Consider the following 24,589-nt stretch of genomic DNA (forward strand, 5'->3'; position numbering starts at 1 on the left):
AGAGAAGATACTCGGCACAGCTCCATCGCCGTTCAAATTGATGTCATGGTTAACAAGCTGGCTACCATACAAGGCCAATCAGGCTACCGGTATTCCAGATTACTCACTAATGGGTTCAGCAGCTTAACGAGTGCCAAACATACAGTGCCATTAATTGGGCGAGAGAGAGGAGGAAAAAATACCCAGGGAGGAGGGAAGATGCCACCGGCCTCCCGAGCAGCACAGCACCAAGTTGTCCATTGGCACGGCCTTCACCAAGGAACCGAACTAGCAAAAGAAAATGAGGTGGGCAGGCTGAGGAGCCAGAGGAAAATCTCAGACCCAAGACACCGTTCTTCACTGTAAAAAGCTGTTTTGTCCACCTGCTGAGTGCCGAGGCAGATGGAGGCTGACCCTTGCACCGCCGAACACCCCACTGTACCGCCAGCACAGCTGGACACCTGGCTGAGCCCAGCAAAGGGGTGGTGGGCACCCGTTCTGTGTGCGCTGGCTCTTCCTAAAGCACCGACGGCTTTGGGCGCATGCCCAGCGGGGAAGAAGCTGAACATGATTAATAATAAAAATTCTTGTCTTTTTTAAAATTTATTTTTAGTTCAAAGTGAATCACAACTTCCTGCCCCTCCCTCTCCCCTCCTGTGAAGACATAAGTACCTCCAGATCAACGTCTTGTCTTTTTTTTTTTTTTAAGCATCAAGAGTGTAACATGTTTCAACTGCTGCTAATACAGGTTTTACAGTGATGATTTTGTCAGAGATTGTTTACGCAGCTCCTTAAAGAGCAAAAAGGAAAACTCCCACATACAAATGCAGATAAACTTTTGGAATGTGAACACGTAATATACATAATTACTGCATTATCAAAAGTATCACGCATTTATCAAAACAGTTGAACATGACACTTTCCAAGACATATCTGATAAGGCCCAATCATAATTTGAAGGGAGACTGTACACCCCATAAGGGTAACTGTATACCCCTATTAAGATAATCACTCCTGCCATAACTTACAGATGCGTTTGACAATATTGATGCCAAAAAAAAGGGGTTTGTTTAATTTTACCCATGCTCTGCTGATTTTTGATACTTGGCTTAATTCACTCAATACATTCTATAAAGGTATGTAAACAGTCCTGATTTAAATGAAATCAACAGATCCGGACTGGTCAATGTTAATGTCTTCATTAACTCAGATACCGTATTTATCCCTGAGCACCTTAAAATCGTTCCCCCAAATCTCACTGAAGAACATGTAACTATTTCACAAGAACGTAAAACTGCATTTGGATAAGTCTGTGTCTTACAAGTCCCATTTTCCTTCACTGGTTTAAAATAAAAAAACACCAAACGAAAAAATATGTCCCCTCCCCTTTGTTTTTTACATGTACTGCAATACCTTAAAAAAAAAAAAAATCACCCTATCAAACAACATCACCTACAGATACACTACAGACTACAAAAATATTGCATAGGAGTGTCAGTGAGCATAGTCTCACAACATGAGAGAAAATGCTAAGTTTTTTTTTTAAAACATTATGGCAACATTCTAATTTATTTTCCTTTTAAAAATCAAGTGGTTTCACTTTATTTCAAAATTGTACAAAATGGCCATGGCTGTTTATAAAAAAAAGTCTCTGTCTTGAGAATATGTGAAGTCTCAGGTGCATTAACAAAAGACCTGGAACCATTCACAGTGCAGCGGAAAGCTTCTTTTGAGGCAGAAACTACAATTCATCCTTCTTCTTTCCTACTCTTTCATGGTCTCTTTCTCTCAGGGTTCGCATGAAAGTGGTGAATCCAGACTCCTGGTTTTGAAGAAAGAAAAAATATGGGTCATATCTTTGTAAACAAACTAAAACAATGCTCAAGAACACTTTTAGCTTCTGTATCCTATGGTAGAATATAAACTAAGGAACAGTTACTGCTTCTGCATTGCCCTGTCATGCAGTGCTCTGGTCCAGTGCTGCTCCACTGCCATGCAAGGGGAAAATACCCACACAGATGCCACGTGTCAAACTTTGAGGAGATGGGACATAGAGAAAAAGGCCCTAAAACTCACAGGACAAAGTAAAATCTGTTCCAAGAATTTTTTTGTCAAAAAAGCTCAAGGACATTTTCATGCCACATTTGTACGCTACGTGTGTCATTCTGAAAGGAGTTAGTGGATCATTTGTTGGCTATGCACACATTTGCCACCGTTCCTCATCCCTTAACAGTTTTTCTCATCATCTTCCTCCTTTTCCACATATTCAGATGATAGGAATTACATTTTTTTCAAGTTACTATCAAAATTATTGTCAATTTAAAACCTGGATGCCTAGATGCCAACCTCTGTATTTCAGCAACTTAGGATTTCTGATTATCTAAGGCTGTTGGATGCCAGCGCTTTCCTTTTCCAAGGAAAACTCTGAACACAACTCGCAGGCATTTCAGAAGGCTCAGAGAGGTGGAGGTGTGAGCACCCTGCCTACTGGTACACCAACACTACAGTTGTCTGAGCAAGTAACACTGATCCCACGCAATGTGACCGTTTTTACTTTTAAGCAACCCTGAAACATACCAGTCAAAACTGGTGATAAAGAGGGCAAATACAAAGAGGTAGAGAACAACAAATAGAAGTCAAAGTTTGACTTAAAAAAACCAAACCGAAACAAAGAAAATAAAATAAAACAAAACCAAACCCCAAAGCTGGGAAGCTTTTGAAAAGGCTGAACAACAAAACTCTTCTAAAACTATTCCCTATTCTTCCACTGAAAAAAAAATAAAGTGAAAAGTTTTGGCCATACGTCATCTGGAGACATCTGGCAATCAATAGTCCCCATGAAAAAAAGCCCCCAGTTACCAATGCTGTCTACCTGATTTAAAGTACAGTTGGGTCAGAGGGTGTCCCGACTCTTCCTTGTTCAAGTTGCTTGGGGTGAAATGCCCTAAAATCTCTACTCTGGAACTGCAACTGCCTTGGAGGTATGGAGGACCCCTGACAGGCTACTGCTGAGGGACATGCTCTTCCCCACAGCCAGTGCGCCAGTGTGGCGTGGCAAGGGGCTCAGAGCTCCTGCTCTACTGGCCACGGCTCCTGCTGCAGCATGCCATGTTGCTCCCAGGGCAGCTGACATTGCCTCTCTTCTTCCCTGCCCACATGAAATGATGATATACCAGCTGGACCACACTGAACTAAATGCTCAGGGACATCTACTGATTTAGTGCCAGAATTGGGAACAGAAAACAGGTCTCCTGGCTCCCACTGCTCTCTCATGAGATTTCTTTTGCAAAGTAGGAGGTGGCTGGCCAAGATGGTTCAAAAAGATGTTGTCATGCTGATGAGAAGTCCTTTAACAATGCAATCCCTTGTTACAGATTTGTGAACAGACCTGGAAGGCACTGTGCTAAGCACTGCCTCCAGCACTACCATGATAGGAGATAACAAAACCTACTTTGATGCTGCACAAGCAGAAGACCATTCTTGGTCCCAGAAGAGGTGGAGGGGGAACACAGTTGCCAGCAACAGAGAGATTGCAATGTTCCTGTTGAGTAATTTAATTCTACCCAAGAAAGGGTTGACTGCACATAGGGAATTATTCAGTCCACTTTCCAGCACAGGGATAATCATCTCCCAACTGCTGTGGCCTCAGAGCACTCCTGTCTTGCTAAATTCTTTTTATCAGCCACCACAGATACTTCCTTTCATATATCATTTCTGTAAGTATGGGTTAGAAACACAAAAATTGCGGCTGAAATTTTACTTAATTGTTGGCTACTGTACCCATCTTTACTTTTAAGAAAAAATCCACAATCAGAACTAAACACAGTATCCATAACAACGCCTGGATCAGCACCATAAAACAGTAATTACTGGGGTCCTAATGCTGGAGAAAACTGGGAGGTGAAGCTCCATGAAGACTCCCCTAAGATCCTGACTGACAAAGAACCTCAGAATTTGGGTTTATTTCTTCATGCTTCTCTATAATTTGGTGAGCTGTAATAGCAGCAATAACGTCCAGGCAAGGCTCTTTTTTCAAAATCACTGGATGGTTTGAAGACCCCAAGTTTTTCTTGCAGACCCTAGCTTCTCCAGGCAATCAATCACTGCTGAGGAGTAACCTCCATCTAGGAGGTTATGACAAAGACCACACACAAATAATTGGATTGCTCTCTTACTTTCAGGCACTTTACAACCACGGAAGGCATTATGCCATTTCTGCCCCTTGTACTCATAGCATAGAATTAGCTGTCCACAGCAGGACAAAAGCATGAAACTTTAGCCCATGGGCTAGATGGCACAATCGGTCTTTCTATCCGGAGCTCCAGGAGAGAATCTGATTGAGAATGAGATATTTAGTTTCCCCCAGTCTCCAAAGGACAGCTTTGTCCCTGCTATAAAACCAATGGTCTATCACCATTTGGCAGCCTGGTGGACCCGTAACATGTTTGCAGTATATGTGTGATCCAGATCCAGAACTGACAGGAGTAAGATCTGTATTTTCTGGCATTTCTGCACCTAGCGGCAGCCCATGCAATAAACCCTTCACTTTCACCCAGTCCAAATTCACTCGCAGGCTTCAGCTTAAAGAATAAAATATACAACAAAGCATTACCAAATCTACCCATTTTTTCCTCTTCTCACATTCCTAAAATAGACCAAGTATGTTCCTAAAGCAGAGATGTACAGGGGTGTGGTACACAATGATTCACCCATGTAAGACAGTAACTGCAGCAGCTAAATGTCCTATCAGCACGGTAAAAATTTACTCCGCAGTTTTCATTTGCCAGGCAGTACAGGCAGAGGAGACATTCCTCCCTCTATCAGGTGATGACTCTTGCTTTCACTTACCCCTCTTTCTCCAGTATATTTCTCCACAAATTTCCCGTAGTTGTAATAGTTGAAGGTGGGGTAACCATCAACCCCCTCCTGCTTACACAGGTCATGATTCTGTTCTTTGGCACAGTCCACTGCAGCATAGGCGATCTGAAACGCAAGAGATCAGCATGAGACAGGAGAAGACAAAGCAAGGCTCCACTTCATGGTTATGCTGCTGCAGCTTAGACTTAACACTAGGAGAGACCCAAGTCTTCTGCCAAAACTGCAACGGCTTTTGTAACAGCTCAGCTGCGGAGGAAGACGAGAGGGTGGTCATCAGGTCAAGCCACGCGAATGGAAGAGCAGAAGCCTGCTCCCTCCCGATGAAACGCTGCACTGCTCGCACAGCACCTGGCCTGTGCAGCTGCAATGCGTGTTCAGCTCACGGAGCAGAAAATCACCTCCCTAGCCTCCCTGTTGAGCACTGCGTTAGACTCCAAATGGGAGATCCAGAGGCTGTATTAGTAAAACCAAATCCAAGCACGGCAGTCACAGCACTTTCCTGTACTTTGGTTTTAAGTGATGAACAGTGTCAGGGTGAATTTGGTAATGGTAACGACCCACCCAACCCAACCTCCTTCCTGTGGCATGGCTAATGCTTGGAAAAGTTACCTTTTCTGTTCTTGGACAAATGTGGCTGGTAACTTATGCAGGCTATTAACAGATTAATGATTTCTACCCCAAGGAGCTTTTGTAAACTCCATTCAGTTCTCCCAAGGTCAAACAGGGAGGGGTGAGAGGACAAAGCACTATCTACCAAGTAACGCACATAGAGAAAAAAGTTGCTTGCTTGCAATCTCAGCCTAGGTTTATGTTTCCTTTCCTGTCTTTTTTCAGTCTATCCTTTAAGGTAGGGACTGTATGTTATGTGCAGCCATTAGCAAAGTGGACTTTAATTCCTTTCAAAACCTCTAGATGCTACTGTCACACAAACAAACCCAGAGTAGGAAACAGCCCGCCATGCTCTCAGCCTGTTGGCAGCACAGCAACACCCTCCGTCCCTGCCTGTTCAGCACAGGCAGAGCGAGGAAGCGCAACCTCGCAGCCTCAGAGCATCAGCTCAGGCTAACCCCAGTTTAGAGCATTTGACATTTGAAACCTGAATCTGTAAAGTACTGAGGAGGGGCTGCACTTAACATTTCTGATATTGCAACAAAATGCATTTCATAGGCTTCTACTTAAAGCAGCTGAGCCCTCTGCTGTGATTTCACACTGAGCATTCCCGCGAGCGGCAGTGCTGGCTCTGGGCGCACACTGCTGCTCACGCAGGCTTGCCTTCGCAGCCCCGTTACATGCTCTGCTGAAGAGCAAGCAGGGTGAAGTACAAGCTACATAAAAAATCCAAACAAATTAGAGGAACGATTTTTGCAATTGTGGGTTACAGTGTATCAAGTGCTAATTTCACAGCAGACACATTGTAACTTGAAATTTCCGTTCCAGGAGGCTCCTTTAAACAATCTGATCAAAATACCTCTTGCTTGCGTGACTTTAGGGTTGCAGTTGAACTGTTCTTCCATAATTAAAAGATCACTTAATATTCCACAATGCCCTCCAGTTTCATGGTGACACTGTCAAAACGAGAAAACCCGATCTCATTATCCTAGCAGTAATCAAAGGGATTGGCAAAGCCAACTTCAGTTAATTTGCTTGTTTTGTTTTGGCTTTGAAAGCCTGACAAGACAATACTCAGTGAGATCTCACTTGGGTCTATCTTCAGATGGAAAGCACAGTATGAAGTGAGCAGTGTTCTTACCTTAAATATTTGGTTTCTGTTTTCCCATTTTAAACATTAATAAGGCTATTACAGAAACAGGACTCTTGGGAGCTGTTAAAAACATGTATGATTACACTTTTTTTTTTTCCCTTTTCATAAACAGAAAGACTCCTACTCATTCAGGGCCAGTTAAAACGAAAAGTTAGGAATAATACACTGCAGAAGAATTTCATCTAAGTATTTATGCCTTCCTGACCTTAGCAGTCAGCCAAAATTTAGAGCTTTGTTGGCTACCTCTGTGTAAAGGAAAGCTTACAATGGAGACAAACATTTATTTCATGTCACAGTATTAATGTAGAAAGAATACTGGAAGTCCTGGTTCTCTGAAAACAGGAAGAATAAATAAAACTCTTTTTTTCTCACTGCTCTAAATATCACAGAGGGAGAGATTACAGCCAGAAAAAAGGGGAAGGTATATGTGCACTCATCCAGATCTTAGTAGCTGGTCTGAGGCATGAAACTGTTGTGACTGATTACCCATCTGTTCTTAGATAGTGTCTTGGAGATTAAGAAAATTAGGTTTTAGTACACTGAAAGGGAGAGAAACCCTCTTTATCTGTACCTCTCTGGAAACATCTAGACTGGCTTTGGTTGGAGCAAAGAGCCCAATTTCCTTTACAAAAGGCTTTTGTGAGAATAGCGTGAGTGAGGAGAGGGTGCAGTGGAGAAATGCAATGCTGTAAGTCACTGTTAACCTTGTTCAGCACATCTTTACTTGTTGCCTCAAAATAGGTAACTGATGGACTATAAGAAGGTGGCTTCTGGAAGAAATGCTTAGTAGTCTGCTTGAGATACAGCTCTCCTCTACAGCACATGGAAATCTAAGCTGGTCCATCTGTCCATTTGTTGTGCACTGAAATAATGCACAAAGATCCCAGTCTAAGTCTGGCCACAACAGTCACATTAGCCTAATGCTATGCCTTATCTAACAGGTCTAATGGTGACGGACACGTACATCTGGAGTAGCGTTTGGAGGACATGTCCATGGTCTGTCATTCTCTGAAATACTTCTGATGCAAGCTCCCACACAGCCCCACGGACTCTCTGCTGCTCCTGCAAATGTCATTTTGAGCCCAGCTCTTCTGAACATACGTTCCCGTTCAGTTATTTTTACATCCAGTGAGAGAAGAGAATTTTCAAGGCAATTTTCAAAAGCCTTGTAACTCATACAGACCTGAGCAAAATTTCATAGACACACATCTAATTCCCAAGACTGTATCCGAGGCTGCATTTCAAATGCCTGCTGCCAACAGTAGCTGAGTAAGAGTACTTAGGAGAGCCTGAGTGATTACTTTAGAGTGGAAATGTTAAGGCAGCCTAAATATAGAGGTTGCTACCATCTCTATGCACTCATTACCATAGCATCACAGTCCTAATTGTCTTGCCTGTCTCACAGCAGAAAATCAAATACAGTGCACTGCAAGAAGAGAAAAGTAATGCTGAAAAACACTTGTAGCAAAACACACTTCTGGACTGAGGACCAATTCCAATCTCAATTCTATCAACTTCAGACAGCTGAACTCCGAGACATACCAGAATTTCAGCAAACAGCACCGATGCCCTTTGCTTCGTTCTGTTTGTGTTTTCATGGACCGTGAATATTAAACTGCATTTCTGGTAGAGGAGTCTCCTACAGCAGCTTTCAGTTAGGGTGAATTACTTCACGACTATACCGAAAGGCTGCACAGAAAAAGATGCAGCCCACAAAAGAAAGGCTTTGCTTGAGTCCTGCCTCAAGTGAGCAGTGATACATTGCAGGGAGGTTTTCCTCTCATTGTCAATCTTTTAGCAACTAGCAGTTTTTCTGCATCACTAAAGAAGGAAATTGATTCAGGAAAAATAACAACAACAACAACAACCCCTCTACTAAAATGTGGTTAAAGACTTCTGGAGAATATTACTCTCAGAAATGATCTCCACATTCAACTACCAGCAACAAGTTACATGGAAGTTCAAGTTAGCAAAGCCTGTATGCTTTGCCTTGTAAAAACATTAACTTTATTCAAGCAGAAAATTCAGACAGATTAAGCATAAGACATCCCTGCTATGTATCAAGGAGCCAAGACACTTGGCATCACCTCTCATGAATTCCCTCTCATCAAGAGGGAAAAAACCCTCTACAAATCTGTGAAAGCAAGAAACTCTCCTAACACTGGTGTAAGACTTAGGGGTATGTGTGTGTATATATATATGTCCATTATGGAAAAACCCAGCGTAACAGCTTTCAGAAGACAAGACTGATTTTATGGAGATTCTGATTGTTAGGGCTAAAATTTAGTTTCTTGAGCTTTACTAAGTTTTATTTAACCAGAGGGAAAAATCCACTGAAAAAAACCCTAAGTACCATATCTGCAACATGCACAAAACTCCATAGGGTTATGGATTCTCCAAAGCTGCGTTGCCTTAGATATTGACAATACATCATTATATACAAGTTCTCTCTCCAGAGGCAATGCTGTTCAGGTTTATCACCATCCTGTTCAGTAGCTGTAGCAGGAATAGAATAGTTATCAAATGAAAAGATAGTCAATCAGAGACTGCGGACCCAGAGGAAGTTCCTTGGAGTACATCCAGCTTTCTTAATGTTATTGGTAGTTCCTCACAACTGGTATGCAGCTTATAATAATTAATAATACCAGGTTAGCCTGCATAATACTGCATAATAATTATGCATAATAATAAAAATTTAAAAATAATACCAGATTAGTATGCATTTCTCCTTTATTCCATAGTCCATATAGTTTAACATGACTCTAGCAACATCTGGGACTGGAAATTATCTTTATCGGAAAAAGGAAGTCCCACAGCAACATTTCATGGTCTTACTAAAGAAGTGGGAGCTTAACTACAAAGTTGCAAACTTAACTCCACACAGTATTAGAATGTGAGCAATCTATGACCAGCTCTGAAGAGCTCTTAAAAAAGGAAATAGAGCATGGCATATTGTTCAGATGAAGTGGTCTGATCACAAACGCCGACCTATTGCAAAAATCGGAACTTTTCATTTAGGTGCTTAAACAGAAGTGGAGCTACGCTGAAAATGTGACCACTGATCTCCGTGTGCCTCAACTGTAACAGAAGGATGATGCCTTATTTTTTTTACTGCGTAAGTGTTAGAAGGAAAAAGAAGTCCTTGCAGTATCATCTAATCATACATCAGGAATCACAGTTCCCTTCCAACAGAATTACGAAACAACTTTTTGCTCTAGAGGGATCTTGCAGGTAAGGAAGACAATTACCTTCAGCAGTTCAAATAGATGTGTAGAAAATTGAAAGTGGGATCCCTTGACCTTCCAGGTAACTCCTCCTTTCTATTCTTAAACCTCTTTCATTTTAACAGTTTGTCTCCCAGTTACCATATGATGATATAGTAAAAATACCCCCTGCAATCCTAGTTGCTTTCCTGTTAAAATATGTACTGCCACACACTGATTTATTGATTCAAGGAAATAAATCTCTGCTGGAGCTAATATTGACTTTTGTTATGAAAATGGAAGTGAATAACTAACTGAATATTGATTTGAGAGAGGAATGATATATGATAAGCTTAAAAAAAATTAAAAGTAAAACTGCAGCATGGAAAAGAATGCTTCCAAGCAACATTTTCAAAGTATACTAAATTCCAGACAACAATTACCTGTTTATTAGAAAAAAAAGTCTCTTGTTGCCAAATGTCTTAAAAGCACCTATGAAGAAGACAGATGCGTATTCTTCTCTATGATTACTCCATAGGTTTCTATTTATATTACCTGTTCTGGATTCTAATGGCAGTTACAAGCTGGCCTGCTAAAGCTTCTTGCAATTCAGCTATTGTTCCCAGTGTGACAGGCCTTGCAAATGGAAGATTCATTATTAGCTGCCCTGATGTGCCATAGGGGCATTACCATAGCTGCAATTCATCAGCTCTTCTCAAAGCAGGCCTGTTTGCAAAGGGAAGATCCATTAGTAGGTACCATGATGTACAGTGCTAACGTCACCATATTTAATGAGTCTAATTAAAAAGAAATTCAACACGTGTTTTTTTAAGCAAACAGGGATCAAATTCTTGGCCAAACTAAAATATTAATTAATTTCGATAACTCTGTACAGTGATTTGTTTGGTACAATGATTTTAAACCATGGTTCACAATACACATTGGGGACTCACCAGTTTCACTGCTGTCTTGCAGCCCCCCGTCAGCACCCCAACTCACCCCATTAGCTGCACCCTTCCCAGCAGTCTCTGCCACAACTATTTCTGTACAAATTCACTAGAACCCAGCTGCAGTGCTCAATTTAGGTCAGTGCCTTTGTACAGGAACAGTCTTCAGTGAAAATGGAGAAGACTGGTCAAAGAGCAGCCCCTTTGGGGGAGTTCCAGACATTTGTTACTGAGAGGCCTTGAGGAGTCAAGAGCTTTCCTTCAGCAAATCCAAGCTGGAGCATCACAAATCAGTTCCTTCAAGCTGAACTTTAGGATCAGCCAAAAGGCAGAATGCAGATTTTTTTGAAGATTTAGCTGGTGCCCTTTCAAGAGTCTCAGGAGTAGTTAGTGAACATGCCTTCCTGCTCTTCAATCTGTTCAGCAAAGTGACAATCCTCGCATTTGCATTTTCTGACGTACACTGGTCATTGCCAAAACTTGAGCTGTGGAGCACAGGCCAAAGGCTTTCCCCTGGCAGCTGTATGCAAAGGCCACAGCGCCTCAAGGCACGAATGCTTCAGATGGCTTTTTTTTTTTCCTTTTTCTTTTTTTCCTTTAAAATAACTGAAAGCAATATGCTAACTGCTTCACTAGACTAACCTCTCCACTGATCTGGACTTACTGGCACTGAATTTCTCCAGGTACATGGAAAGATGCGGAGGCTCTGATTTAGGGGCTACACCCGGAGCCATGTTTTGCAATAGCCACAGCACTGCCTTAGGCAAGCACGCAGGCTCGGGATTTCTGCTAAAACCACCAGCAGTGATGTGGCCAACAAGAACTGACGTTTGGGGCCAATGTTCTGAGCATTGTGTTTTTAAACTCCAACTCTAGCAGTGCAAATGATGAAAAAGTACACGACATTACACACAGCCCCGGGAGGGGGGGATTCTGTGCCAAAACCACCCCGTTACAGCGAATCTGCAGAGCCAGCTTCAAGCTCTGCTCATCTTCAAAATTCCAATGTAAAGACTCAAAGTCTCCCAAAGGATGTCTTTTAAGATACCATTTATAACCAATTCAAGACTGAAATGTTTTTGATTGTTCTTTAGTTTCTGCAGAATTAAATGTTTAATTAAAGGACCACCCTTATTGAAAAGAACGTGCAGTTTAAATGCTACCATACTGTTGAAGTGAAAAAAACCTTTCTCCAGGGGGAAAAAAAAAAGACACTACTACAGATTAAAAATGAAAATTAGCAATCTTTCCCTGGTTTTGAAAGAAGAAATATTTCCTCCCTCTTAAGCAGTAATTTTACAGAAGTTTGAAACCCTACAGAACTACAAATTAACCAAGGTTTGAAGGCTCAGCCCAGTTTGAAACATGGGAATATGCCCAGTGCTGCTTGTGGGAACAGCCACCATGCCCTTCTGAAGTCTTAAACAGGTTTATTTTGTTTTCCACAAGGGCACAAACTGGCAGCAAGAAGCACCTTGGCAGGTTATGGCTGTACACAATTAAATAGGGGTCCCCAGATAATCCAGCCCTGGCACTTTCATAAGTCACTGGGGTGGAATAACGTCGTTTTCCCTAACTGCACGCACCTCTCTGAAACTGTACCAGCCTTAATATTCCCTATTGGCTCTCCTGTTCCAACTCATTACATTTTATACCTCCTCACTTCAGCCTTAAACTGAAGTCAAGAGATGCAATCGTCAATCACTGCTCTGCTCTTGGAGTCCTGCAAGATTCAACCTTCATAAGCTGCCGTCTGAACTGACAGCTTCACAAGCCTGCATTTACCACCACCACCACGTCCAATAAACACCGCCATGATTCAGATTCCTTGTTAACACATCCTCTAATAAGCAAGTTTCACATTGTTTGGCACATTTGCTTCATCTCCTCTGACTGAAATTTTAACGAGTTTAGGAACGAGAGGCTTCGTTGGGAACTACCAGAAAAGTGGGAAAACAAGGATACTTTCTCAGAGATCTTGGAAACAAGTAACCAAAAGGCATCTGAGCACACAAATTTACAGCAGTAAGCGAACTAAAAGCTGCATGCCTCTAAATCATCTGTGCACCAGAGGGCATAAGTGATGGACTTCTAATTTTATGCAGTCAGTGATACAAGAATGATTTGTTTCTTGTCAATCTGATGCATCTTCTGTGAGTTACAGAAAAGATGAGAGGAAAAGAAAAAAAACCCCACGACAAATTCCTCTGTTACAGTAGCAGGCAGATTAATAGGGGTACAACTGTTACAAAATTACCTCTTCGTTTAGAACAGAATAGAGACTAGACTAGAACAGAATATTTCAGTTGGAAGGGACCTACCACGATCATCTAGTCCCCCTGCCTGACCACTTCAGGGCTGACCAAAAGTTAAAGCGTGTTGTTAAGGGCATTGTCCAAATGTCTCTTAGACACTGACAGGCTTGGGGCATCGACCACCTCTGTAGGAAGCCTGTTGCAGTGTTTGACCACCCTCTCGGTAAAGAAATGCTTCCTAAGGTCCAGTCTGAACCTCCCTGGCGCAGCTTTGAACCATTCCCACATGTCCTGTCACTGGATCCCAGGGAGAAGAGCTCAGCACCTCCCTCTCCACGTCCCCTCCTCAGGAAGCCGCAGAGACCAATTTCCCTACTAAATTGCCAAATCTTTTCCATGCCACACCTAAACACAAAGCAATCATGAAGTTGGAACAAATTCGGAGATCAGAATGAAATACAGTTCGCTCAAATATAATAAGCAGGTTTCTAACTAGTTATCTGGTTAAATCCAGTGGCTCAGGTATTTGAGGGGTTTTTTTAATCCCAGATATGCACACATTCAGTTAAAATGGCTCAGCTGATGCAAAGGAATTAACTGGTGTGCTTCAGCCATTAGATGTATTTTCAAGGCAGAAGCACAAGGGTCCTAGAAGGGCCTGACATCCTGGATTCAAGTCAGCCAACTTACAGAAATATATTACATTTATGCTATGCAAGCAAAGATTAGTTATACGATTGAGGTCTTCAGGACTGTCACACAACTTGTGGTTTCTCCACATGCACTCCACTTACAGCTGACAAAAGCTGAAGGGGAATGGAGATGATGTAAATTATCTTCTATTAATCTTTCAATGAGAAAGAATGTGTTTCGCTTCATAGAAAAGAACTCTTACACAAAGAATTAAACAGAAAACACAACAAATTAAGGAAAACAGAATAGGTTAAAAGTGTAACTCAGTTTGACCAAAAAAGATACAACCCCTAAGACGCAATACATTTCTATTAGTGTAACAGCAATTTTATTTACAACCCTACAGCCTTATCAATAATCAAAGCCTATAAAATACAAATGGTGGAAAACCTTCTTAAAGATCTCAGAAATAATTAACAGCAAGTTACCTTTCGATCGTCTTTAAAGACTTCGGCAGCAGTTGTAAAATGCGGAATGGCATTTTTACAGTGGGGACACCCTGTTTGACACAGGAAGAAAAAAACAACATAAACATTAGTTGTAAATAAGATACTGGGACAAACTCAAGACACATGGTGAATCAGTGGAAAATTTGTATTAAAAATAATTCTAGACAAGAGTTCTCCAGTTCTGGGAAGAGCAGGACAAGGCCTCTGTAGACCATGCGTCAGCGATATGAACTTAAGCACGGGCTCAAAAATCCCTCTGCCTTCAAGCAGTTTAAGTGTATACTTACAGTTACATGACATCCCATATAGGGACCACGATGCCAGGGGGCTTTTCTCTATCACCAGTCCCTTAAGAGCATTTTAAGATCACTAGCCACAAACAGACGAACCATTTCCCTGCTGCTGTACCTTCTCTTGGGTATTACCACATAGGTTACTATGCTGTTGCCACAGACACCAGCTACGTTTGGACACGGGAATAAAGACAGCGCAGTTGTGAACAGGAGGTTGGAAGGTGGAAAGGAAGTCGTTGGGAGCATTTAGAAGTGTTTGGGAATTGCCTGTGTTGGACCCAAGCCATCGGGAACAGAAGGGAGGGGAAAAGAAGCAAGTCCAACAGGCCAGGCATCTTTCGCTTAGCAGAGGTTCAGTCCCAGGTTAGGATGACTGCTGCTGCCCTTCCTGGAGACTTTCCTCCCATTCACCACAAGTGAGCAAGCCCAGAAGAGTTTTACAGACACACAAGAACGCCACAGCTTTGTGTGGGAGATGGGCTGATACTTGTTTGTACCAATGCAAACATTTCAGAAGAAGCCACAGAAGGGGAACGAGAACTGCTCTCTTGATTGAAGATTCAGATGTGAGTGCTCTTAATTCAGAAGCAATGTTTATTGTTCTACGATTAATCCAAACTAGTCTCAAAATATCAATACTAAGTAAAGCTTTGCAAAGGAAAGTACCTGCATATGTGTAACAAATTACTTTGTTTCAAATACAGCATAAAGAAGTTGTTCCCAAGCAAAGACACTGAACACTATTTTTTGCTAAGATGCAAGGAAAAAAGGAATGGACACACTTCTGTCAAGCCTGCGTAACGACAGCAAAGGCAAAAGAATTCATCCTGCTATTTTTTCTGGATAGGAACAGAACACAGATGAGTTGCTCACAAGCTCCAATTACAGCTTATGCTACTGTTGTTTACCAGTATTTTGCAATGATGAACAAGTGGCTGTGTTACTTTCAAGTCACTACTAAGAAATGCCCTCTGAGGAGGCTTGCTGCCACCCTCTCATGAACTGCACTCGTTCCTTTAGCTGACAAGAAAAACAGTATCTGTGCATAAACACTGCACGCGCCTCTCCACAAAGGAAAGGCTGCACACCCCTTTCATCTCCACCAAAAGGCAATTTCACTGCTTACATGTGCTGCTTTGATTCTTAGAGCATTTTTTTCTTCAGAATAGGATTTTGAAAGCACTGCAATGACACACGTGTATTAATACACTGAAAGTCTATACAGTAACTAAGAATATGGAAAAGTCAAGGGGACATTTCCTGGGAAAATGAGGCACTTCTGCAAATCCATCTTAATGACTTCAAACTCTTTATGCAGCACAATGGCAGCTGTGTTTCAGTGGGAGATAGTGCAGGTCCTCTACAGCTTGCAAACTATTAACTTTGTTTAGAAGTTTGGCATTGCCTGGGAGAAAATGGCCAAGAAGAGGAGGAGGTGGTGGTGGAGCCTAAGGCTCTAGGCTGCTCCCGTGTCCATCAGCCCACCTTGGTGACCCATTTTCTCTCTTGCCACTTGCCTGTCCTGTCTGCCCGATACTGAAAGGCCTTCGGGTCAGGCCTGTCTCTTGACATATTCTGGATAATGTCCTGTACTGTGGGGTGACTGCCTCCTAAAACAAGAACACTTGTTCTAGTCTACATGCCTACATGCTGTAGTTTACTCGAAAGCACTTCCAACTGTTACACTAAAACATAAAGGCTCCTAAAAACTTAAACCTTTCAGGTTCCCTTTCCACTTATGATTCTTGAGCTTAAAATTTAGATTTCACCAAACAGCAACTTTCAAACCCTCAATAAAAAGATATTTCAAGAGAAATACATGACTTCATGTCGTCTTATTCCCCTCTAACACCTTTATGATACATCAGTCAATGTGTTTCCCACCTCACGGGCGCTGGATCTGCAGAGGACGGGGCATTTGGTAAAGCCTCTCCCTAAGCCCCCACTAAAGTTGCAGCACATAAGAGCTCTCCATGAGCTACACTCTTCAAGAAAAGCAGAACACGATTCAACAAATAACAAGCATATTCTTTCAGACACAGAAAAGTCCAATGGTTATTAATAATGCAAGCTACCATTTTACAGGGGCCAACAGATGGCTGGTAAGAAAACAGACCAAGTGGCTGTTTAGCTGGTGACTGCTCAGGGAAGCATCAGTAGCTGCTTGATGTCCCTTCCACCCTAGCAAGTCACCACTGTGCGTGCTGCTGCACAGTGTGCAATAGGTGGCATTGAGAAGAGCTTTGAGCCTGGTTCTCAGAAAAGATGCACATCTTGTAAGGCCAAAAGGGAGCATCCAATTATTGAGACTGGTGTGGCATTTTGGAAAAGGTAGGCAAAATCAAACGTGCTTTGAGGTTACGGTCAACACCGCCACACAGAGGAGAGGAGCACCATGTCATTCAAAACAACTGACAAAGGAACCTATGCTCACAGCTTTTATTTCCTTTTCTCTGTGACCTTCTCGTCTTCCCACCCTAATACCAAATGACAAAAAGTTACCTTCATTTACCAATCTGAAGTGCCATCTCTTCTCCTCTCACTTCTCTCTTGGCCCAATCTCCTTTCTTTACTGCACTGTGCTTGCAAAACTAAAACACAACCATATGGCTTTTGGCAGAGCTGACTCCAAGTCCAGTAGGCATTTTGGACATCCATCCATGGAACAGATGTTAACGCTGCGATGAATTCCCAAGGAGTTTCAGGAGTCACCGAAAAAGGGGGAAGGAGCACATCAGATGGAATAGCAGAACTTCATCTGTTACAACTTAGAAGGATTGCCAAATGCAGCAAACACTTGGAAGTCACCCAACCCAGTCATTCTATTTAAAGCACACATGCCAAAAAAAATAAAAGCAGAGGTTGATGTCTTCATTTTGACAGACGGAAAACTTGTTCTCCCCATTCCCTCTTCACACCCACTATCACACGTTTATTTTAAGTGTTAACACTATCTTCCAGATTTGAAAGTGCAAAGAAAGGAAGTGTACTGAGCACTGTACATGAGGATAGGAAGTGTGCAGGCTCCTTACAAAGGATTTTCCAGATGGGCTGCAATGGAAAGAGATTAAACTGGTGGCATCTGAAGGTGTGTGCAAGGTGTCAAGAATCAAAAGGTCCTGCCCCTTTCTCAGTAATATTTATAGGACAGTAAGTCACTATGGACTAAAGAAGTGGGAAGATTCATCCCATTTCATTTTAGTTGAATAATGTGGGTACTATAGTAGGCACACAGGCTTCCTACAAGGCAAGTGGACTTTCAATTGAGCAGTGTTGGAAGTAGCACTTCTAGGAGCAGAGCCTTCTAATGTAGGTGCACGGCTTTGCTTTACCGATTTTCCTTCTTTGTTTTTACATCATTGTCAAATTTGACCTTAACAGGGTTAACAGCAGATGTGAACTGAACAGTAATTTCCTGTGCCTGACTTGAGAAATCTGAAAGAAATCTGCTCTTGGAACATCCAGCCTTTCCACACAATCCCAGCACTGGCGCTCAAAACCTCTAATCACTTCTGCAAATCTCGAGCTAACTTCATTTCCTAATGCAGAAACACACTTGCATCACCTGGCAGGAAAGCAAGCAAGCTTGATGTTTAATGCACAGGCAGTAGCATGTGTTAAGGCCATTCTCCATTCCCAACCAGCAAGTGATACAGCTTTATTACAGCTCTGGCCGGATGTTCTCACCTCTCTGTGCTCAAAATTTTCCACTCTAGAGGCCCCCCCATGCAGCCTGTGGTGGTATCTGCTCCGCCTGGCAACTGAAGCCGGCAAGGACACAAGGGCTGCCTGCTCAAACCACAGGGTGGATCCATATGAGAACACACCTGTGATAGAGGGGTTCTAACTTCTCTTTGCCTTTGCACTACAAATTTTAAATTTTACACAAACCCTGTATTTTCTGCAGGGTTTTTTTCCCCACCATTCATGCTGCAAAGTTGGTAAGGGCTGGGAAGGCACGCAGCAGTACAGTCACAGTGGGCACCGTCACATTCCTCACCTTGAAAACCAAGTAGTTCTCAACTGATCCAGTACATGAAAAATATGGCTTCTGTGGGTAAAAATTCAAGAGGCATGGCTGACGAATGGCAGACGAGGGAAATCAAGCAAGCAGGCTTCATTTAGACCCGTTAGCACTGAGGGGCTGGAGAGGGAGTCAGATTAAATCTCGTCTAATTAGGAAGGCATTTAAAGGAAAGATAGTAGGCCTTTTGGGAGATGAAGTGATGGAAAATATATAGCCCAGCTTATTTTCCATGGACTGAATTTACTGATAGCAGAACAACTGCATGATACAGCATCTTCTCTGGGTGTCTTTGAGGAACGGACCAATAAGCTGGCTTTGGTCTGGGCACAGAAAGGGGTTGAAGAGGCCAGCACAGAAGCTGGATTCGTCCTCATGGAAACACAGGTTTGAGGACTCTGAAGAAATAAAGAAGAAATAAAAGTCAAGCAGGATGTGGTTTCCAATGGAATGCCACAAAAAGTTTGTATATATGATGTAAAATGAAGATATCACGTGGGGAAATAGAAAAACTTACTAGTGCTCACATCACCTTGCAAACTACTTTTTTTTTCCCAAACAAAAAACAGACCGAAGAAAAAACAATACAAACCCATTTTTCAGGTAAGGTATGAAAGACACAAACCTGTTGTTAAAAACCAAGTACACGTTGCCCCAAACGTAAGAGTAATCAAGCATATGCTGTGGTAGCAATTCAATAAATCCACATAAATAATATCCTGTATTCAGAATTCTAAACATTTCCCATAATTGTAGGGCCCCATGGGATATAGAAGGGATGTAAAGAGGATTTCAAAGCAATGGAACAATCAAGTGAAACCTATATGTCTTTATTACATTCAAATGGCAAATTTTTCATTGGATGGAGTTTCTTTTTTTAACTAAGTGGATTGTTTAGAGATGATAGCGAGTCAAAAGGAGAACTTAGAGATTCTTAAACTTCAATGTACAAAAGTATTAGGACCAGATGGATATTATAAAGATGTCTCTAGAGTAGTGCATTAAACAGATGCACCCTGTTGGGCAATAAAATTATTACATTTAAAATAAAATTGTGTGAAATTTTCAGAATTACCTGAAGGAATCAAGTTCTCTTTCCAAAAAAACCCCACAGGTTTCTACTTGCTTAAATATGAAAAAAGTCCTTTAAGTTACTTCATGCTTTGTTTAATTTGAAACTACAAAGCCCAGTGATATAATATAACCTCTCTACAGCTGAACAGTACAAGGTTAATTCAGTTTCCTTAGAAGAGTGGAAGCTGTATTAGCATAGCACATAGAAGAAAGGTGAAGCTGTTTTTAATGAATATAAATCAAAAGCTAACAATTTGTACAAAACAGATAAAGGAAGCAAACGGACATCAAAGCAGTATCTACAGTCAGCAGAGGTAATAAAGATGTTTTAAGTGTATAAGGGTTTTTAAATGTATTAGAAGCAAAAGAGGCCCAAACAATACTAGCAATATAGCTTTGAAAGAAAATGATGGACTTGTCAAAAGGAACTTCACTGAATATATAAATGACAATATTAAGTAGGTGCGGAGGGGGCCTCTATGCCTGGCACCTCCAAAATGCCATTTGCAGTTCTGGGTCCACAAATCAAGAATGAGTTCAAACTGGAAGGGGTTCAGAAGACCCATAAGAAAAATAACAGGACCGGAAGGTGCATTTCATGGCAGAGGAAGTCAGGAAGCTCAGTGTGTCAATAGCTTAAATCCAAAGATTAAGAAGTGATAGAAATCAAGAAAAGTCAGTGTAGTTTTCATTACAATGAGCTATTCAAGCTGGGTGCCAAAGGTTATGTAACCTCCAGAGCTGGTGTGTGCTGAAGCCAGTCAAATTCAGACAGGAAATTCACATTCCCCATCACTAGTGATTTTCAGTCTGAAAGGAAATGGTTTTCTAAAAAAGATGTTTTCATGCAGTGGTTCTCCACCTGATCAGACTGCAGGCTGTCCTTGACTCACATTGCTGAGCTGAAACTGCTACAGAGGTGATATGGTTTTGCTGTCCTTGTATCACCGCCTCCCGAGCGGCCGGGAGCCGCAGCGTGCCAGCACCACTCCACGGGTCAGGCGAGGACACAGCCCCTGCTGACCCTAACCTGAGCATCCCCACTAACGCGGCTCTACACCAGTGCAGATCAGGCATTGTCACTTCAGAAAGCTCTGCCTTAGACTTTTTGCCCACCATGAATACATAATGATGTATAACCCCACCCATGGTGTTTCTGTGTGTGCTTTTAGCATCTTGTACATAATAAATTCTGGTAAGTAAAGTAACAAAAGCAGCGTGCATGTATTTTACGTGAGATTTTTCAAAAAGATAGTTTAAACGTGCACACATTTTAATGTTGTGGACTGTTTCCATATCGAATATACTAACTTAAACTGTCAGTATTTTCATAGTGAAGTCCTGGCCAATGCCTTAGAGGAGATCTGAAAGCCCAGTGATTTGCAAGACCGTGGCATTTGTGCTGCCTGTGCTCTATCCTCAGCATGAAGAAGGGCTCTGCTCCCCCTTCAGCCTCCAGCTTCCTTTAGTACCTCTCAATGGGTGATCTCAAATGCTTTACTAATATCAATTAATTACGCTTCAAATTGCCCCTAAGAGAGACAGATGTGATTATCCCCCTCTGTCATTACACCCAAGGTTAAATGGAGTCAGGAAGAGGTTAAGTGACTCTCAGGGTTCACAGTCTTGCTTGAAGGGGAGCGGGGCTGCAAGGTGCTGACTCCATTCATTCAACTGCAAAGCCATCAGGGCCCGGAGGGCTCAGCACGTGGCAGGATGGAGCCCTCAGCATGCAAAGTGCAGAGCAGGGAATGACTTTCCGATTCCCCATCTCTGCTTGAAATCATCACCATCTAAATAACAGGGGTAGATGCTGCCCCCTGTTATTGGTTTTTAAATGACTGCAGTTCTAAGCAAGTGAAAGCAGCACACTGCACAGCTATCAAAGCAAACCCGGGAGCTTGTAGCCTGCAGAGTAAAGCAAAGCCTGTTTCCACTTCAAGAGTTCCAAGTGATTAACTAGAATTAAAACAAGAATATTACTTGGTCAATCAAGGAAAGACAGGCCACAGACAGTAATTGCACAGATAAGAGCTGAAAATGGGTATACTGCTTAAACCAGCACAATTCGTGTAGCTACAGAAGTTATTGAATCCACAGGCAGATTTGAGAAAGGCATTGGGAGATGTTACTGAAAGGTTAATTTGCTTTTGTTCTACCAGCAGAAAACCAGAGGGCCTTTTAATTGAATATCTGGAACCAAAGCTCATTTTATGACATGACCTGACACATAGCATAATCATATTTCCAAGACACGAGATATTGGTAATTGAAAGGAGGGGGATTTGTCCTTTGATTTGAAAAAGGTCATGAGGTTTTCAGTTAAGCATCAGGTCAACCAGGGCTTGCTTCGCTACTCTTAACAACAACAGGCAACCTACTACCAATTTCACAGCCTGCTGGTGGGTTTTGTTGTGGTTTTTTCCAAGCTATCTGAACCCATTTTGTAGCACTTTGGAGGTATACAGAGGAGACAGGGATATAAAACCCTAATCTTTGGAAACCACAGCCTTAGACATAAACAATCGCAATAGCAGCAACAAAGTCATCAGAACAGGCCAAACTGTAAACGTGAGAAGAGGAGAAAGACTCACACAAAACTCCTGGGCTGTTTTATCCACTACAAAAGGCAAGGATATGACCAACTGCAGTGAATTACAAATGACAGGACAGCACTTGGCATTTGGCAACAAGCGATCCTTTAAGATGGAAAGCTGTACAGCAAGCCGTCTCTGGATAGAAAGGGTTAAAGAGAAATACTTACATCCAGAACAAAACCAGACCTGGATTTTCCAGATAAACTCTGTCACTGGCCCACGTGGCACAAAGAAAGCTGGTAACAGCAGTTAACCAAGTCAGCATCAGCCTTGGTTAACTGCAAACATATTTAAAGATCAAACTAAATCATTTTGCCATTTAACATGCCAGTGGATAGAATTGGGAATCGGAAGATAAACTGCTCTGAGTTAGCAGCGGTCCAGCAGTGCACTGGGGGAGGCACCGTTGAATTACACCTGCACTAAGCGAGGTTCAAAAGCAGCCCGTTAGGATAACGGAGCATTACCTGAAAAAGTATGTCTTATTGGAAATGGGTTTGATGACAGTGCATAAGATGGGTGACACATTCATAGTTAAACGTCTCGATGTACCCCACACAGACTTTACATGACATTGCACCAACATAGCTGTGTGTCAGTGAGGAGAGAATTTCACAGGGCAAAGGCATGCACCTCCCTCCTCTTCCCCTTGTCACAAGCCTGAACTGTTTATATACAGGTAATATTCTTCACACCAATTCAAGCAGCTGTAACATTTTAGGGTTACAACAGATTTAAAGCATTAATGCTGTTTTACAAAACAAGAGGAGCTGGATCACCTCAACAAATTTTAGTTTAATGCCACAGCTCCACGACAGCCGCCTCCGAGCACTTCCATAACAGCTACACGCGGTCCCGTGAAATGCCGCAACTTCTGAGTTGAAAGCAGTTAAAACTGTTCTCTTGGTGCTAATTAATATCCTCGACACAAACACTGGGGCAAAGAGCAGTTCTGCCTGATTGCAGAGACCGCTCTATAAATTCATCCTTTATGAAAACCAGCCTGTGAACGTGCTCTGTGGCATCAGCACTATTTACACCGACAGGAATGTACCTCGGTAACGCAAGCCTGTAGCAAGAGCACCACTAATGCAAGAGAAAAACCAGTTAGTGGCAGAGCTAACATATCAAAATTCTGCAGTGCCAGCCCACGCAGGATTTAAAGCCTCATTATCAGAGGGTCCAGACCTCGCTTCTGCTTCAGTCAACAACCAGAAAATCCTTCCTGCAAGGGGTTTTGCCTTGAAACGGATTCTTTCTGTTCAGCACGTTTTTAATAATTTTTTGATAGCTTAAGCTTCATTTACAAACACGCATATTTTGTTTGGGCTCTTTGATACAGCCTCCTAATGAAAACTTAACAAGATGTGCTTGCAAGCAACGGGAATACCTCTTGGTGGGAGCCAATCTGAGGCTATCACGGGACACTGAATTCATCTGTGCTGCTGCTTTGCTCGGTGCATCTGGAACCATTAACTCAACGGTTGAGTATTTTAGCCCCCTCTGTGCATCCTTCATACAGAACTATGCCACCCAGATCTGCTCAGCACTGAGACCCCGATCAGGCATCTCAGGCCCAGCAGCCACTGGCTGAAGCCTCACGGTCAGTCAGAATTGCCATGTTTTGTCACAGCAGTCCAGCTTAGCCAGAACGCAGCATTATCTCACCAAACCTTCCTGTGCAAAGGCTGAGATAAAGGTGTGACCAGCTTTGTCCCAGCTTACTTCAAAAAATGGGAGGGATGAAAAGGAAACATTACCGCTTTCTTAAAAACAGCTTTTTGATGACAGCAAGCTAGGAGGCTGGAGGAGCACACTGGCCCTGGCTGTTAGCCAAAGCACGGTCTGCACCCACTGCACACCATGCAACCCACTCTGGCAAGGACTCTCAGCTAAATGCTTTTCTGTAATTGTATATTCCTCGATGCATAACTTGAACAGAAGCAATTGGGCAGTTTTTATTGTGAAAGGACAGAGATACGGAACGATCAATATCTTGAACAAAGCCTGTGAGTAAAATTAATGCAAGTTTGCTTTAGCTCTCAGTATTTTATGCACTGCTCATGAAACACTCAGGGATGGGCAGGACTGAATTAGTCAGTTCCCTTTCTGATTTCTTTCTTTCTTCTTACTGATGGCCAGGAGATGACCCATCAGACAGTGATGACTTCAAGATTCCTGCTTGACTTGGAAGCCAAAGAACTTTTTTTGTTTAAGATCACAACTATATCCAGGTACCCTCTCCTACAAACAGCTTAGAACAACACCCAGCCTTTTAATAGCTCAAATATCATCTCAAAGTCTTCTGTGATTTTATCAGGCACAACACAGATTAAGCACCCTCATTCGCTTCTTCCAGCCCTGAAAGAAAAACCCTACAAAAAAATTTAAGTGAAGAGCCAAGGAGACTGATGTCTCTTAATTGCACATCCTCT

General features: G+C 42.3%; 1 protein-coding gene across 1 annotated transcript in view; it reads right to left on the reverse strand.

The window, feature by feature from the left end:
- Window positions 1-566: 566 nt before the first annotated feature.
- PDIA5 (protein disulfide isomerase family A member 5) overlaps window positions 567-24,589 on the reverse strand; it is a 102,862-nt gene continuing 78,839 nt past the window's right edge. The window contains exons 15-17 of the mRNA XM_054829584.1: window positions 14,146-14,216; window positions 4,828-4,962; window positions 567-1,801 (exon numbers count right to left, since the gene is read on the reverse strand). Coding sequence (XP_054685559.1) covers window positions 1,721-1,801; window positions 4,828-4,962; window positions 14,146-14,216 — 287 coding nt within the window. The 3' untranslated portion in view covers window positions 567-1,720. The remainder of the gene's footprint in view (window positions 1,802-4,827; window positions 4,963-14,145; window positions 14,217-24,589) is intronic.

Source organism: Grus americana, chromosome 6, assembly GCF_028858705.1.
Source record: "Grus americana isolate bGruAme1 chromosome 6, bGruAme1.mat, whole genome shotgun sequence".
Lineage (NCBI taxonomy): Eukaryota > Metazoa > Chordata > Aves > Gruiformes > Gruidae > Grus > Grus americana.